Below are 19,855 nucleotides of genomic sequence, written 5' to 3'. Positions count from 1 at the left end.
ACCCGATGGCCTCATCACCTTCCAGAGGAGGAATGGTCCCCTCTCCGGGCCAGCGGTCTGGCCCCCAGCCCTGGGGCACAGGCGTGGGCGAGGATGGGCTGGGGGCTGACGGAGGCACCCACCTGGACCACCGCCTCCTGTCCCAGTCGCCGCACGTAACGGCATTGTGATGCAGGTTACTGGGGCATAGAGCATGCCGTGTTCGCCGTCCGCCTCGACCCTGTAGTGACCGTCAAAGCGTAAACCTGACCCCCAGCGGACAGATGAGCGTCCCAGATGTGGTGCCATTTGCTTGAGGCCACAGGACACGGATAGGAGAGCAGCCGGGCTTGTGGGAGGCGGGGGGAGGGCATTGCCTGGTGGGACCCAGGATTGCAGCCCTGCTGACCGGCCAGGACCTGATGTTTGGAGGGACAGGCTCCGAGAGCCTCTTGGTGTCCCTGCCCTCAGTTTGGGACCTGGCCACTGGCTGGCCCAGCCCCAGGCCACTGGGGCCCTCTGGGCACCGATGCACAGTGTACCTTTGCTGGCCAGGCTGACTCACCCCTCTCACGGCCCTAGAGCCCTCATCTGGCTCAGGGGACCCCATCTTGCTCTCCAGGAGACTCCTGGCAGTGGGTGCTGTGGGTCTGTGAAGGGGCCATTTGGAGGGCCCCTCTCCTCTGTGGTGTATTGCTGGCCAGCACAGCCCCACTCTCGTGGCCCTCCCTGGCGTGCCCAGCATTGGGCTAAATGTCCACCAGGCAGTGGGCAGACCCCCCCCTGCTACCCCCCCCCCCCCGATCTTGCTCAGGTCAAGAGACACCCTTGGCAGGCTTCTCTGAGGAGGTGACAACAGGTCTGTTCCAGGCAGGGCCGGGACGCAGCACAGCCAGCGATGGGGGCGGGGGGATTGCTCCTGCAGAACCGGTGGAGGCTGCGTATGCTGGGCCCTGGGGCCCAAGGCCAGCACCCAGGCCAGGAGTGGCCCTGCCCCGCCCCCCCCATCACGGGTCCCGCCATCCTTTGGCCTCCGGGTGGCCCTCTGTTTCCCCATGTCGGCTCTGCCTGTGCCCCGGTCTGCTTTCTTTTGTGGGCGGGTGGCACGTGGGGGGTTGTGCCCCCAGCCCCCTCATCTTGGGGCCAGTGGGCTCCTCCTAGGCCCCAAGACAAGGAGGCTGCCAGCACAACACAGTCCAGTCGGAGGCCTGACATGGCTCCTGGCGGGGGCGACCCTGGGTCTGTCCTTCTGGGTCCGGATGCCGGCGAGGCTGTCCCACCGCCCCCCGGGGTTGTGCGGACACAGGCAGGACCTCCAGGCAGCTTCCCCAGGGCAGCGGGGCCGGGCTGTGCGGAGCACGAGACCCTTGCCCTGAGGCCTGTCTGCTGTTGACCGCGCCACCCGCGCCGCCCCCTCCCCTGGACTTGCCGCCTCGACACCCTCCAGGTAGAGGAGAGCGAGGGCCCAGGGTCCGGACTGGCTCCATCGCCAGGGGGACGAGGGCCAAGTCCCCCGTCGGAGCAGCGAGTGGGGACCGTTTCTGCCGACGCTCCAAGCTCAGCGCTCACGTGGCCGCCACACCGAGTCGCCATCCGTCCCACGGAGGAGCCCGGCAGCCACTGCTGCCGGGAGGCCTCCCCACACCTGTATTTCTTCCTGTGCCGTTCCTCCCGCAGCGTTTTATCTGCTGTGGGAAGCTGAGCCCGCCGCATGTGAGCGCGGACGCGCCAGATGGCCCTTTTTCTCCCTCCGGACACGCCGCTGCCGTGGAGGGGGCGGTGGGAGGGCCGCTGCCTGTGCCCCGGCCCCTCCCGCTCCGGCCGCCAGGGTTAGGTTCTCGGTGGTGGCAGCCGTGCCATCACCCGTCTCGACCGTCTTCCTTTTTGCAGGCTGTGTGTGTTCTTCCCGGGGCCGCGGTTGGGGGCGAGAGGGGAGACCGAGGCAGGGCGGGCCAGTGGTTTGCCACAGGCGGGGGTGTGGGCCTGGAACAGGACGGGCCCTGTGCACAGCACAGCCTCCCCTCCCAAGGGAGGCCCAGGGGAGGAGCCCAGCCTCCTTCACACGGGCACCCTTGCAGGTGGTGGCTTTGCTGCCCGGCTGCTGGGAGGGGGCCCCCCTCGGCCTGGCCCAGCTGCACTCACAGAGTTGTTCTTCTTGAAAAGACCCGCGTGGGGGCTTGGGGGACAGGGTGACTTTCCTGGGTGAGTGGGATGGGGTGTAGGGCTGCACAAGCGGGCCCTGCTGCTTCCGGACCCCAGGGAGAAGTAGGGAGGCGAGCAGGGGCCACTGCGGAGCCCTGGGGGAGCACTGGGGGGGGGGCTGGGCCTCATCCTCGCCCCCCCCTTCCCTGTCTCTGGGCCTCTTCTCCCACCTGTGCTTGCCTTCCTGCCTCCTGTTCTCAAAACCTGCCCCTCTTTCCTCCCGGGCTCCCCACCTTCACCCTCTGCCCTGCCTGTGCCACCCCGTCGCCCCCCTTCCTCCTTGCCTCCCCGCCCTCTACGCCCCCCTGTGCCCCCACACCCTCATCCTCCTGTCCCCGGCTCCCTGCCCCCTCGTCCCCCACCCCCTCTCCCCTGTCCCTTTATCCCCCCTGCTCCCTCATCCCCCGTCGCCTGACCCCCCAGCCCCCACGACCCCAGCCCTCCGCCCCCCTCATCCCCCACCCCCCTGTCCCCTTATCTCTCTACCCCTTGGCCCCCCACCCCCTTGGCCCCCCACCCTCCCTCCCTGGCAGAGTTGGTGGCTGTGCCAGCCCTGCAGACTGTTTGGAATACTTTAAATGCTTTGACACTCGGGCTGTGCTGGATGGCAGGACGGCAGTTTACTGGGTAATTCACATGCAGAGCCGCACCATAAATCTCGGCGCTCAGTTGCCGTGGCACCACGGAGCGTTTCTCCGCGTACAGTACAGTATTTCTGCCATCTTTGTTTGCATTGTGGTGAGTCATCAAAGTCTGTCTTGTACCAACACCCGGAGCCGTGCATTCCTCTGGCACCAACACTCCACTGTTTTTAAAGCCGGGGCTGGAGCTGGCATTTACTTGGGCTCCCAAGTCAAAGGCCGCTATTCATTCCCGAGAGCTGCCTGAATGTCCGTCTGCATCCGGCCTCTTCATTTAGATGCTGTGCGCTGCCCCGGAGAGCCGGGCTGGGTACAGCTGAGCTGCGGCCGCCGAGCCCAGCGCCGAGACTCTCTGCCCTCCTCCTCCTCCTCCTCCTCCTCCTCCTCCTCCTCCTCCTCCTCCTCCTCTCCCGGCTCCTCGCGCCCTCCCCACCCCAAGGGCTCCCGCTCTGTTTGCTGCATTCCCGGAGCAGCTGGCGAGCCTGCCCCTGCCAGGCGGAGCGGGCACTGCCGGGCCACCGGCGGCAGCCGCCAAAGGTAGGTCTCCCCCGCGGGCCGGTGCCACGGCCGACCGGCAACTTCTCCGCAGCGGGGGCACTGCGGGCCCTCCCCCCGCGGCCACCCATCTGCCCAACTCCTGTCGCCGGGGTCCGGGCGCTCCGCCCTCCCTCCGCCCTCCCTCCTCCGGCCGCCCGGCGCCTCTGCGGCCGCCTGCACTTTCCTCCCTCGGGACAGAGCGGCCCTTTGTGCGGGCGCTGCTGTGCAGAGTTGGGCCGGCGCCTTCTCCACCCGTCCGTGCCCGGCTTCTCCGAATCTTCTCTGAATCGGGCGTCAGATCAACCTCGCTGGAGCCCCGGCCCCCGGCCCCTGGGGCGCCCGAGGAGGCAGTGGCATCCCAAGCCCTTGCCGGTCCCTCCCCCCCACTCCTCCCTGACTCCCCCCCTGACCCCTTTAGTCACCTGGGCTGGGGCCGAGCCAGCAGGGATTGGCCGGCACGGGGAGCTGGGGGACCGGGAGGGCAGGCAGGTGGGGTTGCGACAGACTCCCGACCGCTGGTCCAGCCGGGTCCCTGACAGGCGCGCTGGCGGCCTCCTCGGGAGCCGGCCCCGGGGGAGGGGCGGGGGTGGCCAGCCACTGACTTCTGGCTTCAGCTCACTCCCCTGGGCGCCCCCACCCCCACCCCTTGCCCGCCTCTGCAGGGGGACGAGGGGCCAGCATCTCAGCCAGTGGGGTGGGACTCCCCCCCCTTGTGGGCCCTCCGTGTGGCTGCTCTGAGGGAAAAGAGGAAAAACAAACCAGAAACCAAGAGCCTCCGAGAGACCCCCTGCGAGACCCCCCTCGCTCTGGGCTCCAGCCCCTCCGAGGGGCAGAGCTGTGAGGGGTCCTTTGCTGCTAACTTTTTCTTGGGGAGAAGAGTTTGCAGACGCAGCCCGCCGCCCTCACCCCTCCCAGCCGCCGCGGGTGGCAGTGCCCTGCTCCGTGTTCTGTCCTCCATCCACCCCGTCCTCCCCTGAGTGCAGGCCTCTGTTTGCATTCCTGGCTTCTGCTGAGACGGGGCGTCCCGGGCCCGAGGGCTCAGGCGCTCTCCTGGGGGTGGGCCCTGGGAGCCACACAAGGTGCGGGGGTGTGTGTGTGGGGGGGGGGCGTCCCCCTTCCCCCCCACCCCCCCACCCCACCCCACCCCCCCCGGCTGGAACACGGCTGTGCGGCTCTGAGTCCCGTGCAGCGCTGCCCAGCCAGGGTCCTGCCGTGAGGAGCTCGGGCCCCAGGACCTCCCCTGGGTGGCTCTGCTGGAGGGGGGCCGGGGCGGGGACCGCGGCGGAGGAGGGCGCAGCGGCCGAGTGCCTTTCCGTACCCTTGGCCGGCGGGCCCTGGCCATCCGGGGAGCCTGACCCGCGTGTCCCCGCACCCTCTCTCCCCCACAGATGTGCCCCGCTCGGGCGCTCCCGTGCTGAGTGTGAGGCGAGCCCTCTAGCGCCTGCCCGCCATGTCTCAGCTGCTGCACATCGAGATCCCCAACTTCGGGAGCACGGTGCTCGGCTGCCTCAACGAGCAGCGCCTGCTGGGCCTCTACTGCGATGTGTCCATCGTGGTCAAGGGCCAGGCTTTCAAGGCCCACCGGGCCGTCCTGGCCGCCAGCAGCCTGTACTTCCGCGACCTGTTCAGCGGCAACAGTAAGAGCGCCTTCGAGCTGCCGGGCACTGTGCCTCCCGCCTGCTTCCAGCAGATTCTGTCCTTCTGCTACACGGGCAGGCTGACCATGGCGGCCAGCGAGCAGCTCGTGGTCATGTACACGGCCGGCTTCCTGCAGATCCAGCACATCGTGGAGCGCGGCACGGACCTCATGTTCAAGGTGAGCTCGCCCCACTGCGACTCGCAGACCGCCATGATCGAGGACGCCAGCTCCGAGCCCCAGAGCCCCTGCAACCAGCTGCAGCCGGCCGCCCCCGCAGCCCCCCCCTACGTCGTGTCCCCCTCCGTGCCCATCCCGCTGCTGACCCGCGTGAAGCACGAAGCCACGGAGCTGCCGCCGGCTGCCGGCCCGGGCCTGGCCCCCAAGCGCCCGCTGGAGACGGGGCCCCGGGATGGCGCCGCGGTGGCGGCGGGTGCGGCCCCCCTCAAGCTGCCCCGGGTCTCCTACTACGGGGTGCCCAGCCTGGCCACCCTCATCCCCAGCATCCAGCAGGTGCCCTACTCCCAGGGGGAGCGGACCAGTCCGGGGGCCAGCAGCCTGCCCACCACCGACAGCCCCACCTCGTACCACAACGAGGAGGACGAGGAAGACGACGAGGCCTATGACACCATGGCGGAGGAGCAGTACGGCCAGATGTACATCAAGGCCACCGGCAGCTACGCAGGTAACGCGCCGCGGGGGACCGCGGGGGACCGCCGGGGACCGCCGGGGCCCGTGCGGGTGCAGAGGCAAGCCCGCCCCCTGCCCCGTGGGCCCTCACAGCCTGGCTGTGACCCCTCGGGGAGACCGCCGCGCCGGGCCGGGCTGGATGGGCTGGAGGGCACGACCTAGGTCAGCCTCTCATGGCCTTAGCTGAGGCCTTGACGGCCGATGCCACGTGAGATGGGAGCCGCGGGAAAGCCGAGAGACCACCCACTGGAAGCTGCCGTCCAGCACGTGGGATGGGGCTTGGTCTCCCGCTCGTCAGACGAGGAGACCGAGGGCCTCAGCGGACCAGGGACCTGGCTGAGGGCTCACAGAGTGCAGTGCGCGCCGCCTGCTCGAGGCCCGAGCGGCCCCGTCTGCAGAGTGCCAGACGCTGTTGGAGGCCCCAGCAGGCCCGTCTGCATTACCTTTGACCTCAGCCGGCCCCCCACCCGTGTGGTGTCACCTGCCCCGTGACTCTCAGTGAGGCCAGAGACTCCCCTGTAACGCATCTCATTTGCCACCACCTCCCTGGGTCCGCCACCAAGGGCCAGGCCAGAAAGTGCTTGTTGAGCTGAGTGAGATACGTCCCCCCAAGTTACTCGTGGGGTGCTCCCCCACTGGGGACCCGTGCGTCTGAGGTGCCCTAACTCAGCATGGCGTGACAGACCGTATCACATCCCTGGAGACTGTTTGGGGTTTGTTGGGCGGAGGGTCTGGTATTTGGGGCCCCGGATCGGGTGTCTACCTGCCTTCCGTGTTCCCCGAAAACTGGCCGTGTGCCTGGGCTCGCTGCCTGCTAATTTGCATGCAGGGCCCGTGGTACCAGCGGGAAGTGGCGATGTAGAACCGGGGCCCCGAGGGACCACGTGGTGGCTCTTTCCTGCCCTCTGTTCCCCCACGTCCTGGTGCCTGATGGGACAAATGCTGCTCCCCCCACCAGCCTTCCCCTCCACTTCCAGGCAGGGACTTGTTGATCAGTGCTGGGGGGGGGGGGCGGTCCCGACCAGCTAGGGCCCTTGGGACGGCCGTTCCCCCGGGGCAGCCGAGGACTGGACGGTCTGGCCAAGCCGGGTTCCTCTTAGCACCGTGGAGAGCAGGGAAGCACCGCCCTGGGCACCCCCCTGCCCCCTACGGGGGCCGTGGGTGGATGGTTGTTCCCTAGAAGTCATTACTTTATTTAAGTGCATGTTGCTACGTTTGCATGAATCCCACAGGACGCTAGTGCAAAGACCACCTTGACCTGGAAACCTGCAAGCTTGGCTCGGCCCTTTAGAGGGCCGCTGGGCCCAGGCCTTAGGGGAATCTCCGGGAACCTGCCCGGTGTGCGGTGCCCTCTGCCCACGGCCGACAGCCACCCAGGGGGCCGTGTGAGGGCCGTGTGGAGCCCCAGAGCCCGCCACAGGGAGCTGGAATCTGCCAAGGGTCCCGGGGGCGGGGGCTGTGCGCTGGTGGCCCACAGTGGTACCCCACGGAGGAGATGGCCCAGCCTCCAAACGTCTCCATCCAACGTGGCCATTGGCCTTGGCAGGTTTGGGGTAGGAAGAAATAAGACGAGGCCTTGGCATCTCTGGGTGCAGGTACTCTGAGACGGCCCGTCTGAGTACACCTGCCCTTCCGGCCTGATGAGGCTGGAGCCCTGTCTCCACCTGGACGGCAGTGGCCTACCTGTGTCCTTGGCTTTTCCAAGGAGCCAATGGGACAGTGGCCCTGGAATGGCCAGGGTAGGGATTGGGGGGCCGGGCCGCCCCACTGCCTCGACTCTGACCCGGCCGTCTCACCAGCCCCCCCACCCCCACCCCTAGCTCTCAGGCAAGATGCCAGGGGCACAGGCCTGGCCCAGGGCAGTGTGCCTACAGAGGTCTCCTGTGCCTTGGGTGACAGGAGGGAGTCCGGCGGCCATCAGAGCCCCTTGCCCCCATCTCCCTGGGGGCTGTTGGCAGGAGAATGGGGTGCTGGGAAGCTGGGAAACAGAAAGGGACGGTGGGCAGAGGTGGGCCGGGCACGGGACCAGCCCTGCCTCCAGTCGGCCCGGGGCGCTGCAGTCTGGGTTTTCTCCTCAGTGAGACCATAAGTGGGGCAGGGGGGGGGGGGTGTGATTTCTTGGTTAAAATCTAGGTTATTGGCAGTGACGTCGCTGGCATCACCGGCCGCTGGGATGACGGTTGTGGGGGAGGGGGCGATGGGGGCAAGCAGGCAGAGATGGGGGCCTGTCCCCCAAGGCTGGCTGCCCCTTGGGTGCCGGCTGCCTGTACCCTGGGCTCCCTCTTCGCCCTGGCTTGGCCTGGTTGGGGGACATCCTCACAGCCCCTCGGGCGGCCGGACAGCCTGCTGCCCCCGGTCTGGGGTCCGGACGGGGGCGGGGCGGGGCTGTCGAGAGCTGGTGGGATCAGGGATGTTGATAGAACATATCCACCCGTGAAGCCACGGGTGAGCAGGGTGAGCAGGGCACCGAGGGCACCCCAGTGCAGTAAGGGGTCTGCTCTCGCGGCCTCTACTTGGCCACACTCCTTGGGCACGTCTGTACCCACGGGCAGACGGGGAGACAGACAGGCGGCAAACAGGACCTCGAACAACTATTTTATCTTGGCTGGGGTCCCCGTGAGGCAGGATGGGCTGCCCCCTGGCCCCAGGGAGCGAGGCTCGGTGGTGGGGAGAGTGAGCTGCCCAGGGGGGTGGGGAGGGCTCCCTCTCCCATCGCTGCCACCTCTGCGGGAGGAGCGTGGGTGGCCGGGAGGAGCCACCTTCGGGGCCGCCGCCCCAGGACCGGGCTTCCCGTGGCGCCTTCCGCCGCGGGCCCAGCCCCTCCTCTGCGCGGGCAGATGTTTGATCGTTGTTGGCAGACGCCGTTCCCTGTGGATGAGACAAAGGCACTCCTCGGCACTCACACTCTAGCCAGGCACGTCCACATTAGGGGCCCCGCGGGGCGCTGTGCCGGGATGGGACAGGTGGCCGCGGGCTGGTGGCCCTGCCTGGGCTCGCCCTCTCTTCCCCTCTGCGGGCTGGCTGGCTCCTCCGGGTCTGCCCGCTGTCCCGGCCCCCGGACACGGGACAGACACTGGCGGTGCTTGGGATCGGGTCCTGTCTCCCCCGCCTCGAGCAGAAGCTGCAGACGACTCCTGTGAGCCCTGGAAGGACGCAGAGCGTGTGCGCCCTGCCCCGGACCAGGCCCTGGTCAGTGCCACCATGGCCTGTGGTACCCTTGTGTCCTGCTCACCCCAGAACCAGCACCGCCCCCCCGCCCCCGACCCTACCTCCCTGACTAGGGCAGCCCCTCGCTCCCAACATGGCAGCAGACAGTCAGACCCCTAGCCTGTTGGGGGGCTGCTCCCGCCTGCAGCCCAGCTGCCCCTTGGGGGTCTCGCGGGGAACGGGGAAGGCTAGGTCTGTCGTGCGAATCCCAATCCTAAGCACCCCTCACTGCCTCCTGACCCGGGCCCAGGGTGTCTACGCTGTTGGATCCCTGCCTAACTGCTGGGAGGGCCCCGGGAACAGTGGGTGCGTTTTGTCCCTGGCCTGATCGGGGGGGGGGGGTCCCTCCCTTTGGAGGCAGCAGTCAGGGCATGCGAGGGAGGCGCGGGCCCCAGCGTGCCTGTCCCACACGTGCCCAGGGAGCTGGCCCCGTGCTGCTCTGAGGTTCCGGGGGTGGCCTCCCTGGCTCCCTGGCCCTCAGCTTCTCCTGTCTCAGGGACAGGGACAGGGCACTTCTGTGCAGTGTCACGTGTGGCCCCCAAACCCCGGGAGACCCTGAGGTGCCCTCTTAACGTCTGAGTGACTGAGGTATGACGTCCGTGCCTCCCCCAGAAGGGGCGTGAGATGCACCCGCTTGAGTCTTGGGCTGTGGCACCAGAGCACGGTCAGACGGAGGACACTGCCGTCACCCGCCCGCCCCAGGCAGCCCTGGATCTGCTCTCTGTCACTCGGGGTGCGTTTGCCGGTCCTTGAACATCAGGTGGGCACGGTCGTGCGCTGCGTCCTTGCGTCTGCTTCTCTCCGCAGAATTCGGGTGAGACTCGTCTGTGCTCCCGGGTCAGGCCCACCTTTCCCTCCCCTTGTTGGGTGGTTATTCCAAGCGTTTGCACACAGTGAAATGTGCCGATTCCAAGTGTACAGGCGATGACTCTGGGGGCTGTAATCAGTCGAGTACCAGGGTCACGGTCAAGATCAGATCAGTCTGCCTCCCCTCAAATGTCTCCGGGTCCTCCCGCCCCAGCCCTGGCCCCCTGAGGCCTCCCCACCGGCTTCCTGTCCTTGTCGATTTGCCTTTTGCAGAATCTTTTAAGTGGCATCGTTCAGAACGGAGTCCTTTCTTCTCACTGTATTTCGTGGCCTGTCCACGTGGTGCCAGGTGTCGGTCCTCCTAGTCCTAGGCCGTGGACGCGGCCACCAGTGGCCAGCGCGTGGGTGGCTTCGGGGGACAGGAGCTGTTGCCGTCTTGCTGCTGTGAACGTCCGCGTGCAGGTGGCGCTGCTGGGTCACGGGAGAGGCACGTGTCCACGCGGCCACACGCTCACTGGTCTCCTGAGAGTTGATTTGTGTCCTGAGCGGTGACGCGGGTTTTTGCCTGGATTGGACACGTGTGGTGCTGCATCGGTTAACTTTCTAACGCGGAGCCACCCTCGCAGCCCCGGGATGGAACCCACGTGGCGTGGCGTTTATGCCGCGCTCGGTTCAGTTTGCTGACGTTTTCTCGGGGGTTTCTGCGCCCGCATGCGTGGCGGGCAATCACCTGTAGTGCTCTTAGTATGGTCTCGGGGATCAGGAGAACGCGAACCTTCTCTTCCCTTCTGTAGTTTTTGAGAGTTTGTGTAAGTTTGATGTGACTTCTTTCTTGTGCGTTTGATAGAACACATCCACCCGTGAAGCCTCTTGGCTCTGCGGGTTTTTATTGTTGTTAATTGTGGGAGTTTTTAATGATAAATTCTGTTCCTTTAGGTACAGAACGAATCGATTTCCCTTTCCTCGTGCTCCAGCCGTGGCGTTTTGTGTGTTTCCTGGAGCTCATGCGCTTGTGAAGGCTGGTGTGACACGATTCCTGCGGCCACGCCGGCTCCCGTGTCTGGTGCGCGCGGGGCGGGGGGGTGGGGGGGTTGCATGCTTACACACAGCACGGGGTCGACGTTGCGGGTTCATCCGGTCCAACTTGAGTCTCTTGACACTGGGAATGAGACTTGACGGAGGTGGGTTCACACCTGCTGTCTTTCCATCCGTTTCCATTGGCCCCGTTTCCCGGTTGCCTCTCTGCCGGCCCTTTTTGGGTCAAGTTTCTCCTGGTATTGCTTTTTTAGCCCCGCTGTTGACCTCTGTCTTGAGCCGCCCAGCCCCCTGCGTCTTCACCCCGTCCCTGGAGCCTTTGTCCCTGACGCCGCCCCCTGTGGCCCCCTGCGCGGTCGTGGTCACGGGTTTCCCTTCTTGACGTGCGACCAGCCTTCCCACGCATCGTCCTCTACCTGAAACAGCCAGCCGGCTTTTCTCCACTTTCGGTCCGTTTTATTCATTTAATTAATTTGATAAATTAATTACTTTTTATTTAAAAAAATCTGTAAGTTTTTTAACATTTATGACATTTTTTAGCGTTATCTTTGAGAGCGTGAGTGGGGGAGGGAGAGAGAGAATCCCACACAGGCTCTGAGCGCTCAGCACAGAGCCCGACGCGGGACTCGAACCCACGCACTGTGAGATCGTGACCTGAGCCGAGGTCCGACGCTTCGCCGACTGAGCCCCCCGGGTGCCCCCGTTTTCAGTTCTTTGAAGTCCCGTGAGACGTACCGGCTTTGGCGCGCGGCTCTCCAGTTCACAGCAGTGCCGTCAGCCCCGTCCTCGTCTCTGCCCGCGGGCGCCAGGCCGGCCCCCTCTCCGCGGCTGCCCCTGCTCTTGCCCCCGCCGCTCCGCCTTCTCCTGTGGGTGGGCCGCCAGCTGCTCCGCGTTCCCGCCAATGCTTGGTCTTGTCTGATGTTGAAAGCTGTGCCCGGTGGCCGTAGCGGTGTCTCTGTGACGTCCGATGACGTCGGACAGCTTTCATGTGGGTCCGCCGGGTCCGCCGTCCCTTTGAATCTGTGCCCTTCTTACTGGGCTGTCTGATCAGGGAGGGTGTGAGGCACCGTTGAGAATCGGACGTTCTTTGCATGCTGCAGGCGGAGGCCTCTGTCGGGCGTGTGATTCGAGAACGTTTCCCCCCGCCGCCGCAGTCTGTCCGTTCCCTTGACAGAGCCTTTCGTAAACGGACACTTTGGGATATTGATGAAGCTAAGTGATTAATTACACTGACCCCGAACAATCCACTTAAATGTGGATTTTCTGCATTGCGGCCCTGTAAGTGTGTTTTCCTGTCCTTTTGACTGTTCCGGTATTATTTTCTTTCCCCCAGCTCACCTTGTGGTAGGAACATGGTATATGGTGCATAGAACGTACCGACTGTGTGTTAATCGACTGTGTGTGACCCGTATGGCTTCCGGTCAACAGTGCGCTAGTTACCTGTGGGTGAGTCCAAGTTACATGCGGATTTTCGACGGCTAGGGGGCAGTCGGTGCCTCTGATAATCGCCTTGTACAAGGTCAGCGATATTTCTCTACAGACCGCGCTCTCGTGGTGGTTAAGTCTTTACCTGACCAGCACACAGACAGACATTTCCCCTACATTTTCTTCCAGATGTTTTACGGCGTTGGGTCTCACATTCGGCATGTGGCCCGTTCTGGGTCAAGTTCTGTGTGAGGCGTGAGGCGCGGGGCAGGCTCCTTTGTCTCTCACGTGATGCCCAGTTCTCTTTCAAAGAAATGTCACTTATGAAAAAACCCGGTGATAGTTACCGCACATACTCATTTTGTGAGACTTGAGCTCCTCACGGTCCTAGTGAGGGACCAGCAGTGGATTCTGAAAACTCGCAAACACGTCTTTATAGCGTTTGACGGTTTGTGGTAGTGATGTGTGATTTACGTGCCGTGAAGTCAGTCCCTTGTCGTTGTGCGGGGGTGTCCGTGGCCGCAAGCGTGCGTGCCCTGGAATTCTGGGCGGACGCTTGTGTTCCGCCTTCTCTTGTTTTCTTCGTGGGGACTGTCGTCCTTCTGTGTCCCTTGTGCATGCTGTGTCTCTGCAGGCCGCCTTTGTCCCTGACCGTCCTCCACCTGGTTTCGACGTGCCCCTGTGTGGTGTCCTCTGTGTTCATTCTGCTGACGTCCATGGAGCCTTTCAGGCACGTGCATTTATACCATGGTTTCTTCAGGTGTCTTTGTGCCCCTCTGTCCGGAACCCCGGTCACGTGGCCTTTTGCCCCTGCGATCTCCGAGGCTCCGTGTGTTGACCGAATAGTTCCTATTGCTGTTTCTAATGCTTGCTGATCTTCTCTGCAGTTGCATTTGGTTCTGATCTTTGGCTCCCTGTTTCTGTCCTCATTGGGTTCCTCTTTTTTTGTTTTTTTAAAGTTGATGTATTTATTTTGAGAGGGAGAGAGAGAACGAGCCGGGGAGGGGCAGAGGGAGAAGGAGAGAGAATCCCCAGCAGGCTGTGCACTGTGAGCACAGAGCCTGATGCGGGGCCCGATCCCACAACCCTGGGATCATGACCTGGGGTGAAATCAAGACTCAGACACTCAAGCCACTGAGCCACCCAGGCGCCGCTGGCCTCCTCTTTTGCACAGCTGTAAAAGTTGTGGTCAGGGCGCCTGGGGGGCTCGGTCGGTGGAGCGTCCGACTTTGTCCCAGGTCATGATCCCGCGCTTCGTGGGTTTGAGCCCCACGTCGGGCTCTGTGCTGATGGCTCAGAGCCTGGAGCTGCTTCGGATTGTGTGTCTCCCTCTCTCTCTCTCTGCCCCTCCCCTGCTCTATCTCCCAAAAATAAGTAAACATTAAAAAAAATTTTTTTTTTTTTTAATTTTTTTTTCAACGTTTATTTATTTTTTGGGGGACAGAGAGAGACAGAGCATGAATGGGGGAGGGGCAGAGAGAGAGGGAGACACAGAATCGGAAACAGGCTCCAGGCTCTGAGCCATCAGCCCAGAGCCTGACGCGGGGCTCGAACTCACGGACCGCGAGATCGTGACCTGGCTGAAGTCGGACGCTTAACCGACTGCGCCACCCAGGCGCCCCAAAAAAAATTTTTTTTAAGTTGTGGTCACGTTACGTGGCTAGTTGAAAGCCTCTGCCACTGGTGCCGTCCTGTGTCGTTTCCTGGGGTGTCTCTGCTGACCGGCTTTCTCCTCCTTAGGGGTCGTCTTCTTGTGGTCTGTCGGTTGTTTGTGGATACGGGACATCGTCAGTGTTACCTCGTGGAACACTTGGAGTTTGTCACCCCGGGTCTCTCGCGGTAGCTGGTTACGTGGCACCCCGTAACAGCGGGCGTGGCAGCCTGCGCCCCGGAGCCTCCCTGCTCTTGTGGGCTCCCTGCTGCCCTTTGTGTCCTCTGTTGGGCTTGATGTCATGAGGTCCGTTCACGATTTAGCAATGGCAGTTTTCGGATTTTGTTTAAAGACCTCTTCCTCCACGTCTGGATGGCTGTGATGTTCTTCTAGGTGTTACTTAAACAATTCTGACTTGGAATCATTTTCCTTATTTTTTTTTTAACGTTTATTTTATTTTTGAGAGAGAGAGAGAACATGAGCTAGCAGGGAGGGGCAGGGAGAGAGGGAGACACAGACTCCGAAGCAGGCTCCAGGCTCCGGGCCGTCAGCGCCGAGCCCGACGTGGGGCTCGAACTCACAGACTGTGAGATCGTGACCTGAGCCGAAGTCGGGCGCTCAACCGACTGAGCCCCCCAGGCGCCCCGTGATTTGGAATCATTTTAAATTTACAAAAACGTTTCAAGATCAATGCCCTTTGCTCAGACTCGCTCACGGGTAAGAATGTGCCACGTCTGTTTCTCTTCCTGCGGAGAGGCTGTGGGGGTCTTTGGACCGTTGGGGGGCGAGCTGCAGACATTATGTCCTTTTGCCCCCAAGTACTGATCATTTCCTGCAAGTGGGGACAGTCTCTTCCATAGACACAGTCCCGTGCTCCACGCACAGGAGGCCGGGCGGTGACGCCGTGCTGCTCGCCGGCCTGTGCCTGAGTCCCTCCACGTGTCCCCATGCCATCCTCCAGAGCGGCGCGGCTTTCCCCCAACCTGTGCCCGGTTCGGATGCGCACACTGCGTATCGTGGCGGTTCTCTGCCCTCCCCTCCTCGGCCTTTGCCCTTCAGGGCACTTCTCTTTCTAAAGAGCACGGTTCAGCCGTTTGGCTGAATGTCCCTCTGCTTGGGCTCAGGTTGTGCGTTTCGGCCGCATCTCGGGGGAAACGGTGCCTGGTCCCTCCTGGCGCGTCCTCTCGGGAGGCACCTGAAACCCGTGCGGCTTCACGGTGGTGATCGGTGACCCCGGCCGGGTGGAGCGTGGGTTCGCCCTCGGCGTCTGTTGGTGATCCTGCCTGGGCTGGTTACTAACTCCTTACGCCCTACCCTTGCTAGTTGGCCCTCTGCGTTCGGGAAGGGCTTCTCGACATATCCCACTCCGCTCCTGCGGTGCTCCCTCCCTTACTGTGTCTCCCGTGTGAGTGGAGAGGGGTTTTTGGAGCATTTGTCATCTCGTTTGGCAAAAATCCAGCTGTCTCTCCCTTCAGCGGGGAGTGGCGTGGAGAATTCACCGTCGAGGTGCGAGGTCTGCGTCCTTGTTTTCAAGCCCCCCTGTCCGTCAGAGCTGGGACTCATAGATTTTAAAAACCGCAGGTTCGGGCCGGTGTCTCCGAATCCAGTCCGACCCCAGGGTTGTCCTAGCCTCCCCTCTTCCTGATGTCCGTTCTCCGAACAGACAAGATCCGACGCTCCTGTTTCCGCGTGAAAGGCGTTTACGTCTGTAGTGTGAGTGGAATCGATGTTTCAACGTGCGGTGATCTGGGGTCCACGGTTTACTTTTTTCCCACCCAACTTCCGAGTGGGTCTGCCACTTTTCATTGAGAAGACCACCTCTGTGGGCACCGCCCTGCTGACCCCGTGTGCATGTGGCATGTGGGCCCCATCCCTAGCCCTGCCCTGTCCCCTCTGTCACTGCTGGTCCCTGTGCCAGGGCACACCGCCCGCATTCCTGCGTAAGGTCGGCCTCTGGTTTTGTTCCTTACAGCCGTCCTGCCTTTTTTCTGCATTTTTACATGTTTTGTCAAATGCCACACAAAAGTACCTGCGGGGTTTGGTTGGGATTTCGTTGACTCTGCAGATCAGGCTTGTGCTGAGATCCCTCCAATGTTGGGTGTTTCCTCCATTTACTTACATCTTTTTTGGGTTTTCTTGGGACTGTTTTGTAATTCTCTGCATGTTTGTTGTTAGATTAATTCCTAGAATTCATTTTTTGTTTGAATCTACGTGGTATTTTTTTTTTCATTGTTTGTTGCTTGTATGTAGAAACAAATTGGATTTATTATTTAAAAGCAAATCTGGGGGCCCCTGGGTGGCTCAGTTGGTCAGAGGTCTGACTTCGGCTCGGGTCATGATCTCACGGTCCGTGAGTTCGAGCCCCGCGTCGGGCTCTGTGCCGACAGCTCGGAGCCTGGAGCCCGCTTCGGATCCTGTGTCTCCCTCCCTCTCTGTTCCTCCCCCGCTCACACTCTGTCTCTCTCTCAAAAATAAGTAAACATTGAGGGGCACCTGGGTGGCTCAGTCGGTTAAGCGTCCGACTTCAGCTCAGGTCATGATCTCGAGGTCCGTGAGTTCGAGCCTCGCGTCGGGCTCTGTGCTGACACCTCCGAGCCTAGAGCCTGCTTCGGATTCTGTGTCTCCCTCTCTCTCTCTGCCCCTCCCCTGCTCATGCTCTGTCTCTCTCTGTCTCAAAAATAAATAAAAACATTAAAAAAAATTTAAGAAAAATGAGTAAACGTTGAAAAGTAAATAAAAACTAATAAAAACAAAAAAAATTTTTTTAAAGTAATAAAAAAAAAAACCCTGGCCACCGCCCACTCATTTATTCCAATAGTTTCCCTGCAGACTCTCAGATTTTCTCTGTGTCCCATCCTGTCACCTGCTGGCAATGGTGGCTTTATTTCTGTTCCTGGCCCTTTTGCTTCCTTTTTGCCCGACCGTACTGGCCAGACCTTCCGGTTCACTCGAGTGTCTCATCCCTGAGCTCAGGAAACGCGTTCAATATTCATCTTCAGGTAGGATATTTGCTCTAGGCTTTTGTGATGCGTTAAGGATCTTCTTTTCTTACGTTAAGAGGTTGGTGTGTTTCTTTTTCATAAATCAGGGTTGAATTTTAACAAAAGCCTTGTCTCTAAACACTGAACCGGGCATCCCGCTTTCCTCTTCTGCCCGTTACTTTTCTGAGTTACGCTGATTGCTTTTTTGAACGTTAAAAAAACAAAACACTTGTGTTTCTGGAATAAGTTCGGCCTAGTTACGATTGAATTTCTGCATTCGGCCTCCTCCTCCTTTTTTTTTTTTTTTTTTTGCCCGGTTTTGGTGACCGTCCTGAGGTGTGAGGCCCTCCGCAGTGTCCGTGCCCCGGAAGGGGCCTCAGGCAGTGTGGAAGGGGGCCACCTGCTTCAGTGGGAGCCTGGGCACGTGGCCTGCACGGTCCTGGGCTCCGGCCTCAACGCCAGGAAACCTGCTGGCACAGGCCCCACACGCGGTGTGGGCGCCCCGGTGTAGACACATTCCCCCCCCACGCCCGCCTCGGAGTAGGCGGGGGGCTCCGAACCAGGGCCTGTGGGCCGCGGAGAGCGCCTCGAGGGTCAGATCCGTTTCACGGGTGACCACCCGCCGTGGGAGAGAGCCTGGACATTCCTTGCTTGCGAGCACCGGGCCGCGTGTCTCATTTCCCTTCAGACGGTGCCTCACGTTTCCCTGTGGTGTTATCCACCTTCTGAAATGAGCCGAGAATTCCTTCCTGCCTGTTTTGTACTTTTATGTCTTCTCAGTCGAGGACTCGGTCCGCCTGGAAGCGTGCTCCTGCCTCTCCGGACGGTTGTCGGCCGCATCTGGTTTTCTGACTCATTGGCGTGAACTTGTCCCTAACATCCTCTTAAGGTCCCTCCTGACGTCTGGAGCGGGGCCGTCCCCTCGTGTGTTTCGTGCAGCCCACGACCTAAGGATGCTGTTTATGTCGTTCAAGAAAGATCTCCCGGGCGCCTGGGGGGCTCAGACGGTTAAGCGCCCGACTCTTGGTTTCGGCTCAGGTCACGATCTCACGGTTCTTGGGTTCGAGCCCCGTATCAGGCTCTGTGCTGACAGCGCGGAGCCTGCCTGGGATTCTCTTGCCACGCTCTCTCTGCCCTCCCCTGCTCTCTCTGTCTCTCAAGATAATTAATTAATTAACAGAAACATGTGCAGCTAAAGTCGTGTGCGCCCCAGACAGCCTCAAATACTTCCCGTCGGTCTGTTCACCCTGGAGGTCTACAGGCCCCCGTCCTGCAGGGGCCTGTGCTGTGTTCCGAACACTGTTAGTTTGTGCCTTTTTTTCCTTTCCTTTTTCTTCGGAGAACCAACTTTTGGATTTTTTTCTCTATTTTCTGCCTTCGTATATGTTTTCATCTCACCGTACTACAACTTTCTCTGAGTTTATTCGCTGTTCTTGCCCTGGATTTTTAAGACAGATCCTTCGGGGCGCCTGGGTGGCTCTGTCGGCTGAGTGTCTGACTCCATTTTGGCTCAGGTCATGATCTCAAGGTTTGTGAGTTCGAGCCCCTCGTCGGGCTTTCAGCTCTCAGCACTGAGCCTGCTTCGGACCTTCTGTCCCCCTCATTCTCTGCCCTTCCCCCACTCTAAATAAACTTGAAAAAAAAAAAGGACAGATTTTCAGATGACTGACTTCTCAGCCTTTTACAGTAAGCGCGCGTGGGGCCACGCACTTCCTGGGCCGCGCGGCTGGCTTCATCCTGTCTCGCGCGTTTTCATCGTCACCCACGAAACAGATTTTCTGGTTGTGTCACTGAGTCGCGGTGTTTTCCTCGACCCTTGGCTTGTGCGACGGCGTGTCCCTCAACTTCCAACCACACTTTGGGTTTTCTGGTCATGTTTTTGTTGAAGTTTCCAAATCAAATGCCCCGCGAATTTCATACCGCCTCACTGCTCTGGAATTCGTCAGGAATTGCTTTATGCCCCAGAATATGTTCCATACGCACTGAAGGAAGCAGCCAGGCCGTCAGCTTAATGAACTGCACCGATGACTACGTCGCGTCCCACACGCGCCCACACGTTTGTTCTCGTGTTCCTGCTGGGGTGGCCGCGTACGGTGGTTCTTACGTCCCCTGCCGCGCTGGAGTGTCGCGTGCTCTCAGGTTGGCCCGCCGGCCGCCCCGGTCCGCGGCCGCGGCCGCGCTGTGTCGTCTCCACGCGGCTTCACGATGTGTCGTGGGTTTTGGTGTTTTTGTCCGGGCTTAACAAACCTTCATTGTCTTCTCGCACACAGTCCGGTTCCATCTCGTGTAATCACTGGTGTCTTTGGGTTTCATGTCCCGTCTTTCTAGCGATTTCCCATCCATCCCCTCTGATCTGTGTTTCTCTATTTTCCCCCTTTCTGGCTGATCAGCCATTTGGTTCTGTTTATTTCCCTTTCTTTTATTATGAGTGTGGGGGCTGCTGTCTTCAGGGTTAGAGAGTCCAACATCCATCTGAGCACGGCCTCCGTCCGGGAGCGTGTTCAGGGCCCGGCCCTCTCCCTCTTAGCTGGGACCTTTCGGTCACCCTGGCTCCCGTGCGCCGCCGGGCCTCCTGGGCTCCCGGGACACGGGGTCATGCTTGCCCCACGTTCCGTGTCTCTTTCGCTCTTTGTGACTCTTGTGTTTCCTTTCTCCGCTTCAGTCTGGATACTTGGCATTCTTTTCCAGGTTGGCATTCCTGTCACCTGCTCTGTTCCGTCTCCTCCAGCGACACCGATCTTCCGTCCAGGGTCCGATCCTTCCCACAGATTCTGGTTTTCTGGTGCAGCTCCCCATTGTGTTGCTACGTTTCCTGCCCTGTCGAGAAGCAGGCGCTCCACGGGTGGTGGCCATTGTCTGGGACGGACCACCTTGGGTCTGATCTAATGTCTTTTTGTAAATTGGTTTCTTATTACTCATTTCCCCCTGTTCCTGCTGAGTTCTCGTTGAAGCTCGACACGGTAGGAAGCATCTGGGAGCTCCCGCCAGCGCTCCTCCACAGACGGTCCGTTGTTAGAGGCCTCAGGTGGGAGCCGGCGAGGTGCTCACCGCGGCTCCCAGGCCA

General features: G+C 61.4%; 1 protein-coding gene across 2 annotated transcripts in view; it reads left to right on the top strand.

The window, feature by feature from the left end:
• Positions 1-4,737: 4,737 nt before the first annotated feature.
• NACC2 (NACC family member 2) overlaps positions 4,738-19,855 on the top strand; it is a 28,341-nt gene continuing 13,223 nt past the window's right edge. The window contains exons 1-2 of one of the 2 annotated variants that reach the window (XM_030294226.1): positions 4,738-5,175; positions 5,524-5,680. In XM_030294226.1, the coding sequence (XP_030150086.1) occupies positions 4,810-5,175; positions 5,524-5,680 (523 nt within the window). In that variant the 5' untranslated portion in view covers positions 4,738-4,809. Of the gene's footprint in view, positions 5,681-19,855 lie in introns of both variants that reach the window. The other variant, XM_030294224.1, reaches the window with a different exon arrangement.

The sequence above is a fragment of the Lynx canadensis genome, chromosome D4 (assembly GCF_007474595.2).
Source record: "Lynx canadensis isolate LIC74 chromosome D4, mLynCan4.pri.v2, whole genome shotgun sequence".
Lineage (NCBI taxonomy): Eukaryota > Metazoa > Chordata > Mammalia > Carnivora > Felidae > Lynx > Lynx canadensis.
This window is presented reverse-complemented; position numbering and strand designations above follow the sequence as displayed.